Source organism: Myotis yumanensis, unplaced genomic scaffold (assembly GCF_028538775.1).
Source record: "Myotis yumanensis isolate MYYU_CA2020_CCGP unplaced genomic scaffold, mMyoYum1.0.hap1 SCAF_22, whole genome shotgun sequence".
NCBI classification, from domain to species: domain Eukaryota; kingdom Metazoa; phylum Chordata; class Mammalia; order Chiroptera; family Vespertilionidae; genus Myotis; species Myotis yumanensis.
The window spans coordinates 3,183,895-3,202,445 of NW_027223773.1; the positions used below are offsets into that span (position 1 = coordinate 3,183,895).

General features: G+C 52.5%; 1 protein-coding gene across 1 annotated transcript; it reads left to right on the forward strand.

The window, feature by feature from the left end:
* The first annotated feature begins 456 nt into the window (after positions 1-456).
* Positions 457-17,376, forward strand: RAB4A (RAB4A, member RAS oncogene family). Its single transcript, XM_070401120.1, has 8 exons — positions 457-651; positions 9,549-9,629; positions 11,287-11,401; positions 11,954-12,016; positions 13,397-13,551; positions 14,618-14,713; positions 15,344-15,478; positions 17,284-17,376. Exons 1-7 carry the CDS (start codon positions 621-623, stop codon positions 15,457-15,459), a joined length of 657 nt encoding a protein of 218 aa, XP_070257221.1. The 5' UTR covers positions 457-620; the 3' UTR covers positions 15,460-15,478; positions 17,284-17,376.
* Positions 17,377-18,551: the final 1,175 nt, after the last annotated feature.

The following is an 18,551-nucleotide window of genomic DNA, read 5'->3' on the forward strand; positions in this document are numbered from 1 at the left end:
CTCTCCTTGGGGCGGGCACGGGGTCTCCTCTGGCCAAAAGCTGGACCCCAGTGCCCCCCCACCCCCGCCCAAACCCCCACCACCCGCGGGGCCGTCCCGCCCACTCTGAATTCAGCCTGCCGCCCGGGCTGCGTGCGCATGCGCAACCGCGGGTGGGCGGAGCCTCGCGCTCTCCTGCGGTCCCTCCCCCTCCTCTTTCCGGGCCCGTCTCCAGAGCGCGGGGCAGAGTGCGCCTGCGCGACCGCGGGTGGGCGGGGCCTCGCGCTCTCCTGCGGTCCCTCCCCCTCCTCTTTCCGGGCCCGTCTCCAGAGCGCGGGGCGGAGTGCGCCTGCGCAACCGCGGATGGGCGGGGCCTCGCGCTTCCTTCCGCCCCTCCCCCTCCTCCACCCGGGCCCGTCCCGCCGGCGCGGAGCGGAGTGCGCCTGCGCGGAGCCGGCAGTCCCGCTGGGCCGAAGCCGCGGGGTGGCGGGCGGTTGCCTTGGGGACCGCGGGCCCCTCCCTCCTCGGTCCCCGCCCCACGCCGTTCGCCACCGCGACGCGGCGGACGACCCCGGCCCTCCCCTCCCGCCGCCCGGCCGGCGCTGCAGCCGTGACCCGCGAGAGGCGGCGCCGCTCCCAAGATGTCGCAGACGGCCATGTCCGAGACCTACGGTAGGCGGGCGGGCGGGCGGGGGGCGCGGGCCCGAGGGCGGGCGCGGTCTGCGTCCCAAGTTTCCTCCTCTTCTCCGCGTTTCCTCGGGGTCCGGGCTCCTGGCCCAGGGTTTGGGGGCGCAGCCGAGCCTCCGTCCCTGCGCGGCATTGTCCCCAGGGAGGGATGGGAGGACTTGGGGCGACGCCTGCGTGTCCGGGCGCCTCGGCGGCCCCGTCTGACCCCCCCACCCCCCATCCCTCCCGGTCGGCGATGCTTTTCTTCGCACCTGAATGCGAGGAGTTGTAGGTAGTCGGACCCAGCGCCTCCTCGGAGACCGCCTCTCTCTCTCTCGGTGCCCCTTCCTGGTTGCATGATCACCATTTGTAAACGCGTCTTTTTAAGACCAGAAGCCCCTAGAGGCACAGTCCTGAGTGTGTGTGTGTGTGTGTGTGTGTGTGACCTTTGCCTCCCCGGGGAGCACCCACCCCCACAAATATAACTGCGAATAAATGAGCGCCCCCTCCCCCCCCGGCCCATATGCTGGGTGTCCCCGGTTCTGTTCGGTCCCGCGTGGGAGGCACGCGCCGCTCGGTGGACCTCGGCGTCGTCCGCGGGTCGAGGCGGGGTCACCAGCCCGGGTGGGAGACTGGGCGAGTGTGGGTTCGGAGTTTGTGCGCCCCGCGAGGGTCCCGCAGGGCCCCCGGGAGTGTGTGTGTGCAAGGGCGCGTGTGCAAGGGGCCCCTGGGGGGGGGGCACAGTGTTAATCCAATTACGACTCTAATGAACGGCTCAAGCCCTGGCAGGACCTCGGAAGGAATGTGGTCTGTGAATGTGCCTTACGAAGATGCTGAACCCCAACAAAGAGCCCTAACCCAGCCTGAGGGGCCCCCCAGGGGACACACCCCAGCCGGCACAGCAGAACTGCACATGCCCAGGCCCTGAGAGAGGAGGTCCCCCAAGGGGAGCGTGGTTGAGGCCCCGCAGCCCTGGGGGGAGAAGCCTTGGGGAGAAGGGCAAGGGCGAGGCAGAGGGGACCCCAAAAGGTCACAGTGAGTTTGCTCCTGTGATGGGCGCATACCTGGTGACCCTGGGGGGGCAGGGGTCTGCTCCTGAGAAGGCTTCGGGGATCCTGGGGAAGTTGCTGGCTTCCTAAGGACCCTGTGCTGTCAAAGGTGCAAAGGCTTTAGATTTAGAACATTGCACCCACGTGGTCCCAGGTTCTCCTAGTGCCGTGGTTCTCAACCTTCCTAATGCCTCGACCCTTTTTTTTTTTCTTTTTTTTTTGATTTTTTACAGAGAAGAAGGGAGAGGGATAGAAAGTTAGAAACATCGATGAGAGAGAAACATCGATCAGCTGCCTCCTGCACGCCCCCCACTGGGGATGTGCCCGCAACCCAGGTACATGCCCTTGACTGGAATCGAACCTGGGACCCTTGAGTCCGCAGGCCGACGCTCTATCCACTGAGCCACACCGGTTCGGCACCTCGACCCTTTTCATACAGTTCCTCATGTTGTGGTGACCCCCAACCATAAAATTATTTTCGTTGCTACTTCATGACTAATTTCGCTACTGTTAGGAATCGTCATGTAAATATCTGATATGCAGGATGTACTATTTTCATTGTTACAAATTGAACATAATGAAAGCATAGTGATGAATCACAAAAACAATATGTAATTATATGTGTGTTTTCCCATGGTCTTAGGCGACCCCTGTGAAAGGGTCGTTCGACCCCCAAAGGGGGTCGCTGTGCTAGGGCATCCCAGTCCCATCTCTAAAGCAGACCCGTTTCTCTAGCAGTTTGGGGTTACATACACTCTTGCTTTTCTTGGTTTTCAAGTGCCCCTGACCCCACCGCCCCTTTTTTCTTGAGCCTGGAGGAGGCTCAGGAGGAGGTGTGGACCCCCGAGTGGGGGTGGAGAGTGAGCAAGAGCGGCGGAGGAGCGCAGGAAATGGGGCCCTTCTGTTTCTGTTGCCTCCTGTGAACCGGAACCCTGCTACAGTGTAGCGTGGCTGGCCCATCCCTACTTGCCTTCAGAGTTCCTTGAACTTTTGAGCCGCCCAGAAACGTGAAGTTCTGACCACAAGGCTTTGATCATTAGGATTCTTATTTCGTGGTACCTCCCGAATAGGCTTTTACTTGGTACCAACGGAATTTAACCTTTTCCTGTAATAGAGGAAGCCACTAGAAAGTTCGTTTCAGAAAGAGCAAGTGTGGTAGTTGGAAATGTCAACCTGAAGTTAAAAATCACCCCGAACCAAGTCCTGGCGCCGTCCCCTTCCCTATCGACCTTGTGTGCACGGCATTCTTCCCCCAAAGGAAAACAGTCAGGGCCGGAACTCGTCTCAGTAGCCGGTAAAAACAATATTTGCCTGACCTTTCCAGTCCTTTCTGTCTAGGCTCACTTTCTCTCTTCTGGAAAGAGGGCTCTGTGCACCTCACCGGGATAAAATGAAAAATAAAGAGCCACCACTACAGTGTACTGTTAATCAGCCATATCTCCCTGCTTTTCCCACCTTAAAGCAGTATTTCACCTTTCATAGGCTGAGTGGTGTTCAACATTTTGTTGCTTTAAAGCCAGACTAACCACGTGGAAAATATATACTTTACATAATAGTGTGATACAAATTTGCAATCTTCAATGCACAGGTTTCAGATTGAAACCTTCTATCTGAATGTCCTAAATTGACAATGTTTCCCAAATGTTGTTTGACTCACCACATTTTTAAAGCCCTGGCCAGTTAGTGTGGGTTGGGCCTGCCTAGGAGCTCCCAGCAGCTGAGCCTTGGGGGGTTGCAGATTGACTTTAAAGTCCTTTCTGGCCCGAGCCGGTTTGGCTCAGTGCGTGGGCCTGCGGACTGAAGGGTCCTGGGTTCGATTCCCGGTCAGGGCACATGCCCGGGTTTCAGGCTCGATCCCCAGCAGGGGGTGTGCAGGAGGCAGCCAATCAATAATTATCTCTCATCGTCGATGTTTCTCTCTCCCTTCCTCTCTGAAATCAATAAAAATATATTTAAAAGTAAATAAATAAAGTCGTTTCTGATACCAAGAGTTGTGAGATAGACTAACAAATCAAAGAGGTAGTACCAAGCCATGATGTTCAGAAAGGAGCTAAAAAGTATGAGGAGTGCAGCCCTGGCAGGTGTGGCTTAGGTGGTTGGGCCTCCTCACCTGCACCAAAAGGTTGCTGGTTTGATTCCCAGTCAGGGCACTTGCCTGGGTTGTGGGCTCAATCCCCATTAGGGGACGTGCAGGAGGCAACTGGTCAATGATTCTCTCTCACATCGATGTTTCTCTCTCTCCCTCTCCCTTCTTCTCTCTCTAAAATCAATTAAAAATATTATTTTAAAGTATAAGTTCAGAAAATGCTACGAAAAAAATATTTTAAGAGCTGAGGCAATTTGATAGGAAAAATCTAAGACAAATCTCTATACATTGGAGTTTTTCTACAGTGAAAATACTTTATGAAACAACACAAATTGTTGGTTCTATGCTAATTGTTATTACAATATACCCTTAATATTTTTATTTTGTGCTTTGTTTTGAAAGTATTATAGTATTTACCATGTAAGAATTATCGGGAATGTGTGTGTGTGTGTTTAGAGCAGTGGTTCTCAACCTTCCTAATGCCGCGACCCTTTAATACAGTTCCTCATGTTGTGGTGACCCCCAACCATAAAATTATTTTCGTTGCTACTTCATAACTGTAATTTTGCTACTGTTATGAATCGTCATGTAAATATCTGATATGCAGGATGTATTTTCATTATTACAAATTGAACATAATAAAAGCATAGTGATGAATCACCAAAACAATATGTAATTATATGTGTTTTCCAATGGTCTTAGCGACCCCTGTGAAAGGGTCATTCGACCCCCAAAGGGGTCGCGACCCACAGGTTGAGAACCGCTGGTTTAGAGGCTTTTACAGGTTGAACTATGTTCCCCAAAAGACATGCTCAGATCCTAACCCCAGGTCCTGTGACTGTGGCCTTGCTTGGAAATAGGGGCTTTGCAGGTTGAGACGAGGTCCTGTTGGATTATGGGCCCTAATTCAGTGACTGGTGTCCCTATAAACCAGAGGCATTTGGTCCCCGGCACTTGCATGGAGAATGTGATGTGAATTCAGAGCCTGAGACTGGAGTGACGTATCTTCAAGCCGGGGGTCGCCCCGGTGGCTGGCAGCCACTAGAAGCTTGTAGGCGAGGAAGGATCTTTCCCTGGGGCTCCAGAGAGGGCTTGGCCGGCCAGCACCTTGACTTGGACTCCAGCCTCTCGAGTGGGAGACAATACCTGTTCCTCTAAGCCACCGTCTGTCTCCCGTGTGCTCACTCACCTAAGAGACAACGTGACAACCCTTTTCTTTCTCTTTCTCTCCTGGCGGGTGGGCCTGTCATCTGCCCAGTCATCCAGCCAGGCCCTCGAGCATCATCGCACGTGCCTCTCCCTCACCTGCCCCTGCCCGCTGCCCCTCCCCGCCCCTCCAGGCCTCTGCAGCCCCGCCTGCCCACCCAGAGCCCACGCCTCCCCGTGCGCCTCCCACAGTGCCACCACCGCTGATCCTCCCGTATCCTGGTCTGTATCCTGGTCTCCTGAGTCTCGTTGCTTTCTCCGTCTTTTAAACTGACCTCTTCACATAGTTCAGGTTACTGTTTACCCTACAAGCGTCCAGGGAAGGTTCAGTTGAGGTTGGTTTAGTGGATTATGAAGCAAGAAAACCCAGCGTCCCAAAGTTCATCGCAGCAGCTTAGCTCATGGCATGGCCCCTGCTCAGCGCCTGGCCCACAGCCTCTGACTCCTGTGCACCAGGAGGCGAGACAGCTCCTGGGTGAGGGTGGGGGTGGGGGGTGATTAGAAGGGGACTTGGTGACATTATTTAGGGCCCTGGGGACTTAAGCCACAGCTTCACAGAAAAGTCAGGATAAGTTAATGAGCTCCTGGAAAGACAATTTCATGTCGGCATAATGTGAACTTTACTTCTCACTATGATAATAGTTATATCTCTTCCGTAATTGATCATATCACCAACAGTCTCAACCTTTGGGCCCCTTTCTTTTTTTTCTTTTTAATATGTTTTTATTGATTTCAGAAAGGAAAGGAGAGGGAGAGAGAGAGAAACATTGGTGAAAGAGAAACATCAATCACTGTCTCCTGCACACCCCCAACTGGGGATCGAGCCCACAGCCCGGGCATGTGCCCTGATCCGGAATCACAGGTCGGGCTCAGCCCCTGAGCCACGCCGGCCGGGCAGGGCCTTTCCATAGAGTCAGTCAGCACAGGCGTCTGTGCAAGGCCCATGCTCACTGCGCGCTCTGCCCGCCCGGCCTGGCGTGGGCTGTGCCCCTGCTGTTTGAAGAAGACTGGACTGTTGTTTCTCTGGAGCCGTGAGTGTGGACTAAAGCAAAGGGACGTGCAGGCTGCTGTGGAAAGGCTGGATGAGGTCACCCGGGCTTAAGGGATGGTGGCTCTAGCACAACAGGCCAGTCAAGTCAGCACTGTGGCCGCACGCTTTCCTCCTTGTAATCCCCTCAAGGTTGCCAAGCAAAGGGAGAGAGATTCAGCCAGTACAGACACCTCCCTGGGAGTGATGGGCATGACTGCTGAGGAACCAGCCAGGTGCAGCCCTACACTCACAGCGGTGACCTCTCGGATGACAGGACTTAGGGAGCTTGTCTTTTATTTCTTCTCTTCTACGCTGTGCTTTGGGCACTTAGGAAGTCTTAAAAAGCAGTAGTCATAAAATGCTCATGAATTATGAATGAGAATATACTTTAGAGGGAAGTTTATCGTTTGCAAATGAATTTTTAATCACGCAGGAAAGACACTGGGACTTACAAACAAGGCATCTCTCTTCTTTGTTACAATTAAAAACATCATGATCTGCAGTGTCCTTAGTGTTAGGCCTGTTCTCTGTCCATCGTTCACGCTGGCAAGTGCAGGACCCTCCCCAGCTGCAGGCCCTTCTCCGCGCGGCCGGGAGTGTGCGGGTCTGCTCTTCAGCGCAGGCAACTCCCGGCTGGGACAAAGCCCATCTTTCCTTGAAGACCAGATCATCCGCTCTCTGAGAGCCGGCGGGGGTGGGGGGTTGGGGTGGGGTGTGTTGAGGCGGCTTTCTGTCCATCGCGCTGTGTGTGTGTGGTTCCCAAACACAGCTTCAGGGAACCCAGGAGCCCTGTGTGATTCCGTGTGAGGGGTGATGGACTTCCCTCTCGGGTACAGAACAGGGTCCAGAGGCCAGGTGCACAGGAACCTCGAAGACTTAGTGGACCCCTTTCCTGTGGTGGGAGTCACAGCCTTCCCCATCGTCACCACATCAGTGCGACTGGGAGGAAGGCCTCATTCGCAGACAGCATCATCCATCTTAGAGGGTGGACGGGCGTCCTTTCAGGAAGTGGTGCGCCTGGTCAGTTCACAGGCTGGGCTTCGGGAGCTGGGGGCCGCTGCCGCCTGGCTGAGGATGGCCTGGTACCTGGAGAGAGAAACTGATGATCAGATGGCGGTGGTCAGCCATAGAGGTGACAGATGGAAAAGACGGGCTTTGGGCGCCCCTGTGGGGACTGTGCTGAGCCCAGACATGGCCTGGGGCCCCGGCGCTGACGCGTTCCTGTGCTGACAGGTGTATCAGGTGATCGAATCCGTGACCAGCAAACATTCAAATGCCTGGCATTTGGTAGTGAAGTAAATATTTGTTAAATGAGCACCCCTAGTTCTAAAGCCAGGCTTACTTACCAGCCTCTGACTAATGGACTCTATATGATCAAACATAAATAGTACGCTCCACTAACTCTGCAGTCTTTGCCCCTCCCTTCCCCTCTTATTCTACCTGCCTCCTCGGTCACCTGCTCTCCTGCTGCCCACACCTTCCGTCCCTCCTAGGCCAACCTGTCACCGAGGCTGCTGCTCCATCCCCCCAGCCCGGACACCAAACATTTGTCATATGAAGTCCAGGTCATCTTACGTCCTGTGCTCTGCTAACCCCTCACTGCGTTCACTGGTGACCTGGTCACTCCTTATTCGGCAGGGTCACCTGGCTCCTCGTCTTGCTGTCCCCCCACCTCCTCCCTGACATGCTCCATCAGCAGCTCTAACCTTCACTAACTCTGCAAGCCCTTGACCTGCCTTTCAGGGGGTGATGGGGAGGGTCTGGGGATCGAGCCCACCACTCGGGCATGTGCCCTGACCAGGAATCAACTGGGGCCTCTTGGTTCCCAGGTTGATGCCCAACCCCTGAGCCACACCGGCCGGGCAGGACACTGCACCTTTGTCTTAGCTTCTCTGTTCAGAGTCGGCCCTGATAAGAACTGCCTCCCCGAGTCCCCGCCGTGCTGGCTCATGGGTATTTAAGCATCATCTCTCTGAACATGTCGTCGTTTTGCCGCACGGATTCCTCCTCAGACCTTTGGTGTTTCTTATCTCAGTGGCTGGTATCACACACCGGCTGCCCTGAGCCAGAAACCAGGGAAGCTGCCCAGCTGAGGCCACGGTCCCTGCAGCCAAGGCCGTCCGCCCTTGCTTCCGGTCTGACCTTTGAATCCTTAAAAGCAAAAGCCTGTGGGAGCAGCTGGGAAGGCAGGGGTCAAAGGTCATCTCGTGAACCAGATGGGCCTGCCTTTCCTTGAAGACCCGCATCCGAGGTTGCACACACCCGCCCCGCCCCGCCCGGTTCCTGCTGTCAGGCTGATGCCTCCTGCCTGCAGCTCACACGCCTGCTGGATGCTTTCAGTCTGCTCTGCTCTGGGAGGGAGAGGTCGCCTGCAGTGACTGCCTCCAGAATGTTCTCCTTTCCCAACGGATCCTCCTACCATTGCACACTGACCCCCCATCTCCCCTCCCAGCCCTGGCAGCCCCTCCTGCCTCTGTCCCTAGGAGTGCGATGACCTCTAGGTCCCTCATGGAAGTGGACTGGCTTACCCCACTTAGCATGATGTCCTCCAGATTCATGCATGTGCATGTGCAGAATGTCTTTCCTTTGTCAGGCTGAGTCATATTGCCTTGTGTGCACAGACCATATTTTGTTTATTTAGCCCTCGATGGCTACTTGCGTTGCTGCCTTCTTGTGGCTACTGTGAATAATGCTGCTATGAGCATGGGGTGGCCTGCTTTTAAAATGCAACGAAAAGCATAAAACTGTTGGTACCTTTAAATGCTAACAATTCTAATGGCACCATTCTATAATTCTAGTTGCCTATCATCACTTGAAAATCATTTGGGGTGGAATAGACTTCATCTTTGAGTGATGATATAGTCTGAAGAAACAAGTCATAGCTAAGCATCACAGAGAAATAGACTGTTTGGGCTCCACCGGGGGAGGGGGGAGGCAGCTAGAGAGGGCTTGGTTTGGTTCTGGAAAGGGAGTGGGGTGTCGGAGGGAGGGAGGCGGGCATAGAGAGCAGGGCCACAGTGAGCCGGAGTAGGGCCACGCGGGTTGGGGTCACAGTGGGGTGGGAGCGGGGTTGGTGCTGCAGCCCCAGGCTAAGCAGAACTCAGGTTTTTTGCCAACAGGAAAGGCAAAATGGGTCACCACGGCAGTGCAGGCCGCCGATGCTGCGTCAGGCTAACTCATTCCCATCTGGAAGCCCTTTATTTCCATGTTATGGAAAATAACACCCCCAGTTAAATGCATTCCTCTGTCTAAAGAAGAAACAAAGAACAGTGGCCCGGCCTGGCTCAGCAGTTGAGCATTGACCTATGAACCAGGAGGTCACAGTTCGATTCCCAGTCAGGGCACATGCGTGGGTTGCTGGCTCGATCCCCAGTGTGGGACGTGCAGGAGGCAGCCGATCCATGATTCTCTCTCATCATTGATGTTTCTCTCTCCCTCTCCCTTCCTCTCTGAAATCAAGAAAAAATATATTTATATTTTTAAATTTATAACACTTGTTTTAAGGTTTTTTTTCACGGTCTTTGTTTTTCAGATTTCCTGTTTAAATTCCTGGTTATCGGAAATGCAGGAACTGGCAAGTCGTGCCTGCTTCATCAGTTTATTGAAAAAAAATGTAAGTGACCTTGAGCCTCAATGTCCACACATGTCTTCCAGGCGCATCTCCTGCTCTGCTAGTGCAGAGCCCAACTTCTGAATGTATTTTCAGGAAAGCAGTCATAGTTTAAAATACTTGAAAATAATGTTAAAAGTTTGTTATTGAACTCTCTGTAATATGACTGACTTTTTATCATGTTAGCATTTCAGTTTTATTCATTTACAGTTGTGAGTGTGGGAACCAGTTTTATTCTTGTATTATCGCTTATTAATGTATTATTTCCATACGAACAACTGTCACCGGCCTTTGCCCACCTCGCATGAGATCCCTCGGGTGAGGGGTAGAATGGAGGGAGAGAGGCAGCATGGGTGTCGTGGCCAGGAGCTTCAAGGATGGATAAAACTCTAGCAATGGCTTCTGTGCCTTCATTGCCATACACCGAGAGTCGGTCGGGACCTCTGTTGAGTGGCGTGGCTCCGGGTGTGAGTCACGGACCAGGTTACTGATGAGCACTGGGCGCTTGGTCCGTGTTTCCTTACCAGTTGCTGAGACAGCATCGTACCGTCTCAGAACAAATACCCAGAGGACCTTGGGGCAGGTGCCAGCCTGCCCGGCCCCTCTCCCTCCCCCGATGGTCGCCCCCTACCTCCTGACGATGGCTGTCAGCATGGCCTGCGAGAATGACGGTCCGCTTCCACCGCCTTCCTGTGGCCACGGTGAAGCAGGACGCCCTTGGCCTTCAGTCATCACCCCTTAAAGGCTCTGACTCCGAGGTGTGCTGGTAGCTTGCTTCTAACGGAGGTCCACGCTAGCTCTGCACCGCCTGAGCGTGAGACCGGAAGGGAGTCCGTGTTGACCTTGACCCCCGCCTGCAGGAGACCAAGCTCAGCTGTCACCTGGGTCCCGGGCTTCTGTGCAGTGACCTTTGTCTTGCAGTGTGAAGAGAAGCTGGTCGGTGGCCTGGTAGCCAGGGGCACGTTTACCTTGTCCTTCAGCACCACACGTTCTGCAGGCAGCTCGTTGCGGGTGGGGTTAGCAAACTGCTTGTCTGCCTGCTCCCCTGCCGTCCAGGCCCATGGTGTGGGCTGCGCCTACAGTCCATCCCAGAACACTGCCGCACAGCACACGCCCCTGGAAGCTCACAGCTGCACTGCGCAGAGTTCTGTTTTGGGGGCTGCTTTTTGATTTGTTTTGTTTACTCTTATCTTTTTTCCCCCTAATCTTTGGTCTCCATTAAGTTTCTTTGGGGGGCTTTTTATTGCCTCTTATTTCTTTAGAATGTTTACCAGTCAAATAGCTGAAACCCTCCCTCCCTCATTATTGGCCGAGTCGCAGGTCTGTCCTGGGCAGTGGGTCCTTGAAGGCGGCCCCGGGGATGTAGTGCAGCCTCCGGTGTGAGCTCAGCGGGAACCGGGCACCCGGCCGCATTCGGCTCGCGCTTAGGCTGTGAATGTCTGGTTTGTCGTAGGGGTTTGAGAAAGCACTGTGTTGTCTCTGAGAACAGGGACTGTGCGTTGTGTTTCAAACAGTGCGTGCTCACCAGCCGACCGTTGAAATGAATGCGTGAATGGCATTCTCCATTGGTTAAGCCTTGACCTCCGTGCCGCTTGCTTACATCTGTCAGCCTGCTTCCTAATGTTCTAGAATGAAATGTCTTGTTCTTTTTCTTTTCCAGTCAAAGATGACTCCAATCATACCATAGGAGTGGAATTTGGTTCAAAGATAATAAATGTTGGTGGTAAATACGTGAAGTTGCAGATATGGGATACAGCCGGCCAGGAGCGATTCAGGTAGCTCTCTCTAACGTGATGAAACTATTTGAAGATTTCGTTAGAAATGGTCAATGACTATGTTCTCCTAACCTGTGCGGCCCCCCAGCCCTGTGCTCAGATATTAGGGACTTCACCTCAGAAGCTTTAAGAAACAAGCAGAAAGTCAGTTTCTGGGCTGCTTCCTGCACACCCCGCATTGGGGATGGAGCCCGCAACCCGGGCCTGTGCCCTGACCGGGAACCGAACCGTGACCTCCTGGTTCCTAGGTCAATGCTCAGCCACTGAGCCTCGCTGGCCGGGTACAGCGTCCATTACCTAAAGGGTCCATTGAAGTCTGTCTGGAGGCAGTGCACCTCTTAGAGAACGACTTGTCCCAGCCAGTGTCCCCACCCCCGTCGTCCCTGTGACCTGATTAGACAAGAACAGCTGCTCATATGTTCAGATTCTGAATCGTGTCTCTTAAAGCGGCGCCTGGCTGTTTGCCAGGCCCAGCGGGTGCTTCTGAGCAGGAACATGGTGCTCAGTGGCCCGGCTCTCGGTGGTCAAAGTGAGCGCGTGTGCCTCTTTCAGGTCCGTGACCAGGAGCTACTACAGAGGCGCCGCCGGGGCCCTGCTCGTCTACGACATCACCAGGTAACGCAGCCCACCCCGGGGAGAGGCGGCCGCCCGGTCCAGGCGCACCTGCGCCCAGGCTTGCCCCGCAGCTGTGGGGCTGGGAGTCGGGGAGCCCTCGCCCTTTCCTTTGGAGCCTCGGAGGCTCTGAGCAGTCCTGCCAGGACTGCACCCGTAAAGGAGCATGTTGGTCAGGTCAGAGGAGCATCTCCGTGTTTGTTAACACGATGCTTTGACACGTCCCTGAAGGTTCTCGAAGGGCAGCCTCACCTGAGTAAACTGTTAACAATACGTTTTTTCATATTTTTATTGACTTTAGAGAGGAAAGGAGAGAGAGAAACATCCATGATGAGAGAATCATTGATCGCTGCCTCTTGCACGCCTCCTACTGGGGGTCAAGCCCACAACCCCAGCTCTTGACCAGAATTGAACCTGGGACCCTTCAGTAGGCAGGCTGACGCTCTATCTACTGAGCCAGACCGGCCAGGGCTATTGCAACACTTGACATTGACCGAGGTTGAGGGCACAGGCTGTGGCTCCCGTCGCCTGGCAGCTAGTCCCGTTCTGGTCACGTGTGGCGTCCTCAGGCGAGGTGCCCCAGCTTCCTTGTCTGTCACACGGGGTGATGGTGTGGTCCTCATGGGGTTACCGGGCAGCTCAGTGAGTTAATGCAAAGCTCCGGCACGTCATAGGGATCCCAGCCTGCACTGTCCTATGTGTATCTGTCATCCCATGTCACAATGAAAGGACATTCACAAGTCGGCTCCTAGGTCTCACTCGCACCATTTCACGTGCTCAGGAGCCACGTGGTGCAGGTGCTGGAACTCGCCTCCTGCAGAAACCCTAATGGCCGGGGCGGCCTCAGACACCCGGCACCACGCTCCCCGCTGGGTCTTTCTGGGTGGGAACTTTCCCACTAGAGGGCGCTGCTCTAAGGGCACATGCCTGCCTGTGTGTGGGAATGAGGCGCTCTGACAAAGGTGCGCAGCTCCGGCCTGACCCACCCCACTCACCAGTGCGACAGGCGCAGCTGGCGGCCGAAGCGTGAAGGCTGAGGCCATCACAGGTGCCAGGAGAGGCGTCCTTGTACAGAATCACCGTGGCCGCCTATCAGCAAAGCCCCGCCGTGACCTGCAGCAAGGGAGTGCCAGGAGCTCAGTCAGTGTTTGCAGAATGAAGGATGGACGCAGGGACTTCTCCTTTTGCACCTTCACGGGGCAACAGAGAGCAGCCGAGCGAACCCTGTGGGTGTGGTGTGCACGGGCCGGTGGGCTGTCTGGTTGCCTAGAGGGGCTGGCGCGCCCCTGGCATGGCTGGTGCAGTGTGAGTGTGTGAACGAGCGGGAAGAGTTGCTGGTTGTATAAAATACATGTATTATTCTCACAATCTTATGTTATGCAGCCGAGAAACCTACAATGCGCTTACTAATTGGTTAACAGATGCCAGAATGCTCGCCAGCCAGAACATCGTCATCATCCTCTGCGGGAACAAGAAGGACCTGGACGCAGACCGGGAAGTGACTTTTTTGGAAGCCTCCAGATTCGCTCAAGAAAATGGCAAGTGACCTTTGACCGCTGCTCTGATGGCAGGTGTGGGGGTCATAGCATTGCTTTCAGCGTAAAATGGCTCCTGGGGTTTTAAGGTTGAACTATATTTAGGAAAAGTAGGTCTTCCAGTTGTTGGCTGCAGACTGAGACATTTAGGCTATTTTCACAGTATTTCGTCTGCCCGTACAGTTACTGTGATGATAAAAGCAAAGGTGTTAACGTTCTGTGATGACTTTCAAGCTAGGATCTTTACATGTTACAGGTCTTGGTTTAAAGTAAAATGGATAACAAAATTCTTAAAGGCTCTAGTCAGATGATGTCATGTTTTTGATGTAGTTTGACACTAAGATGGTGTATCAGATCACATCCATGTTTCTCTCTCTTCCTCCCTCCCTCCCTTCCACTCTGTCTGAAAAGCCATGGAAAAAACATACTCATGTGAGGATTTTAAAAAGATAGATACATGATAGATAGATGAAAGAAAGAACGAACGAACATCAGCCACCATGAGCTCATAAAGAGGCTGGTTAGGAATACAGAGCTCAGAAGTGGAGGCTCAGGGGGGTTAGGTGTCATCTAAAGGCACCTCCTTTCCCACGTGGGGAACTGTGGTCCCAGAGGCTGAGGTTCTGCAGGAGCTTGGGTCGCTCTGTGCAGAAGTGGGAACTCTCGGAAGCCCTCCTCATGGTCAGAATGACAAGCTGCAGTGTAGCCCCCCACCCCAAAACGTAAACACTTGCACGTTATATCTGGGGGTGACGTAAAGCTCATTGTTACATATCTGTATGCGCAGCCAGCCTGGGCCCTCACCTCGCATTGGCTTGCTCCTTCTCGCCCACAGATGGAGGTGCTGGTACCAGATGCCAGTGCTTCTCAGAAAAGGGCAGGCTGCTTCTAACATTTAAAAATGGATATTGACACTTACTGGTTTTATATTTACAGAGCTACATGGTTTTAAGTAATAAATGACAGTCCACCTGCTACTCGAGGGCAATACTAAACAGGCTCTTAGGAATTGGGGAATTCTGATCGTCTCCTAAACATGGGTGTGCATTTTGTCTCCTGTCCCTTTTAGAACTGATGTTTTTGGAAACGAGTGCCCTGACGGGGGAGAATGTGGAAGAGGCCTTTGTTCAGTGCGCAAGGAAAATCCTTAACAAAATCGAATCAGGTAACCTTCACTGGGCCGGGCTCCTTGGGCATGTGGGTCGTTGCTACAAATAACGTGTGAATAACCTTTTATCAGTCATTTCACGCGTGTGAATGTCTGTGTAGGATCAGTTCCCGGGGGGACTTGCTGGTCAGGGACCCCCAGCTTCTGGAATGTAGGTAAAGGCCGCCACCTCCTGTCGGGGCTGCAGCAGCCTGCCCTCCCTCCCCACCACAGGCCATGAATGAGAGGCTCCTTCCACTGAGCCCCGCCTGGGGGTGTGGTCACACTTGGTGTCATTTTACCGGCCTGATGGGTGAAAAGGGTTGTCTTTGTAGTTTAATTTTACATTAACTTACCTTTGTATGCATCATATAGTCACATGGATTCCTAATTCAACTACAAAGAAAGGGTACAGTGACAGGCCCCCTCCCCCTGCTGCCCGCCCGTCCCTGCCGTCTGAAGTCAGCCATTGTTACCAGTTCTCTGTGCCCTTCAGACCTTTGTGCCTGTGCAAGGAAACTTGCATGTATCTATGTTTTCCTCTTTATGAGAAACAGGGGTGTGTGTGCATGATAGATGTTTGTTCCTGAATATATTTGGGGATCACAGAAACAAAGACCTTTTTTAAAAGACTTGCTTGTTCCTCAGGTGAGCTGGACCCAGAAAGGATGGGCTCCGGCATCCAGTACGGAGACGCGGCCTTGAGGCAGCTGCGCTCACCGCGCCGCTCACAGGGCCCGGGCGCTCAGGAGTGCGGCTGCTAGACGCGGCTGGAGGGCAGAGGTAGGTGCCCCCGTCAGGGTCCCTGCTGGGCCCCCTATCGGCCCCCCCCCATCCCCCCCGCACTCTGTTCACTGCCTGGCCTTCCATACGTGCTTCACGCAGGGACTGTTACATGCCTTTTGCAGCTACATCATTAAGTGTTAGGTATTCTCAGGAGTGGAATACTCACTCTTCTCAGGCTCACGTGGGACATTCACCAAAACAGACTACATTCTGGGCTACAAAACTCACATTAACATATTTAAAAGAAAACAAACCACACAGTGTCTATTCTCAGACCCAGGGAATAAACAGAAGGGTAACTGGGAAATCCAAAATACATGGAAATTAAACAACATGCTCCTGAATGACTCGTGTTAAAAAAGAAATCTCGAGAATTTTTAAAATATTTTAAGCAAAAAAATTTTTTAACCCAAATGAAAATCAAAACATAACATAAAAATTGGGGGGATGCAGCAAAAGCAGTGCTTAGAGGGAAATATATAGCATTGAATGCATATATTGGAAAAGAAAACCTACATACAGTCCCCTATGTGTACACAGAGAAAAGGAGGAAAAAAGAGCAAATTAAATCCAAAGCAGGCAGAAGAAATAAGAATTAGAACAGAAATTGATGAAATTAAAACTAAAATCAGTAGAGAAAAATCAACAAAACCAAAGCTAAAAGATTAATAAAATCAGTAAGCTTCTAACCAAGCTAAGAAAAAAAGATCACAAATTACAAATATCAAAAGTGAAAAAAGAACATCACTAAGAAGACCCTATGGACATTAAAAGGAAAACTCTGAACACCTCTACATCCATAAAATTGATGACCTAGATGAAATAGACCAATTCCTTGAAAGACGCAATTTGTCAAAACTCACACAAGAAGAAACAATTAGAATAGGCCTACTAATATATCTATCAAAGAAATTGAGCCAATGATTAAAACCTTCCAAAACAGAAAGCATCGGGCCCAGATGGGGTAACTGGTGAATTCTACCGAACATTTAAGGGAGAAATTACACAGATTTTCTACAATCTCTTTCTTAGGGCATATGCAGAGGAAATGCTCCTTATATCGTTCTATGCAGCCAGCATTGCCCTCATTCCTAAACCAAAGACATTACAAGAAAACGACAGACCAATATCTCAAACATAGATGCACAAATCCTCAAAAAAAAAAAAAATTAGCAAATGAAATCCAACAGTGCATAAAAAGAACCACGTACCCCTCTCAGTCTGGGCCATCCTGAGGCGCTTGCTCAGGAGCGAAGGAGGGGGCGGGAGTTGCTGGGAGGATCAGTCTTCTGCCTTCAGGTCGGTGAGGCGGCTTTCTGGGGTGAATTAAAGTCTAAATGAATGTTCCTGTTGCTAAAAGAGGAGGCTCATTTGTCAAATTCGCAAGTGGAGACTTTAACTTTGTAAAATATGTTTTATAGATTTCAGAGAGGAAGGGAGAGGAAGAGAGGGAGAGAAACATCAGTAATGAGAAAATCATCGATGGGCTGCCTCCTACACACCCCCCACTGGGGATCAAGCCCCCAACTCGGGCATGTGCCCTGACCGGGAATTGAACTTGACCTCCTGGTTCATAAATCACCGCTCAAGCACTGAGCCAACTAGCCAGCAAGATTTAAACTTTAAAACGTCTTCTTTTTTCCCATTTACCACAGTGGACTTTTTACATATAGTCAACATTATCTAATGGGCGTACATTTAAATAAAAGTTGGAAGTATTCACTACTCCCTTTAGGGTTTTAAACTGCTTGTTTGTACATTGACAGTTATGCATATTTCTAAATTGTTCTTCATATTTTTAGGTGTTCGAACAGTGGTATTTGGGAAACAGTTGTTGGAGCTTGAAGAAGTTTTTTTTTACCACCATCCTTTTCTACTTTATGCAGAAGTAGATCTTTGTGCGGAAAAAAAAAGAAATGATTGGGTGTATGTAAGCCTGTAAATGTGCACAGCAAACCACGTGGTAAACCGAATTCCATGGACAATGCCACTGATGTGTACATGTATGTAAACTGTCCTGAACCATGTTGCCCTTCCCCTGGGGTTAATCCTGGCTGTGTACTGTATATACTCGAGCCCGTGTCCCTACAGCATGGTATCTCATGTATGATATAATAGAATGTTACACTAACGGCGGTCCAATATTTTATTTTTTGTAATCATATGAACGAAAGCCTGCTGGTGTGAGCGCGCCTTGCCCATCGCGCTGGCTGTGTCGCACGGTGGGTGATGTTCGTGACCTGCTCGACTCGGCGGCAGTGGCCAAGGCAGCGCGGTTCATTCCATTTGCCGCCGCCCACGGGGCGTCGAGGGGCCTCGCTGGGAACGCTGCCCAGTAGTTGCTCACGTACCAAAATAAAGTCCAAGTGGAGTTTTCCTCCGAACCTGACTGTCCCGCACTCTGTTGATTTGAAAGCATCTCCATCCGGGTCCACTCAGGAGGGAGGCCGGGTCCCTGCTGTTCTGGGCCCTGTGGCCCACCCAGGCCCCGGGCCTTCACCAAACTCCTGCTCAGCGAGGGTGATGGACAGTGGCCCCTGGGCCGCACACCTGCCCACGCCGGGCCCCTGGTCCTCCTGCCGGAAGCCACTCCTGGCTGCTGTGCTGCGCGGGGACTCAGGGCTCAGGCCTCACTGCCGCTTTCCAAGCCTGTTACTGTCCCGTGTTCCTTCTAAGGAAGCCACTCAATGGAGTCGATATTAAAGGGATGCCACTGAGACACTCCGTGCGGTGCTGCTGAATCCTTCAAGCCTCAGTCATTAAGTCCACACGCGGTTAACTCACATGAGGTTGACGATGTATGTGGTATTGGAAGGACTCGTTCTAATATTTTAAAACGTCAATGAAAAACACATATAAATAGAACCTTTCTTTCCCGCTGACACACAGCACGACCCGCAGCTGGGAAGGGAAAGGCATCTTCGCTCGGATGTGCTCTTCCACTGGCCTCTCTAGGTCCAGCTGAGTCCACGCCACCCGCAGCTGCGGCTGCTTTGCTGTCTGGTTTTGTTCGACAGCGAGCGAGCGGCAGTACCGCCCTGGGAGGTAATGGCATGAAACATCCGTCTTA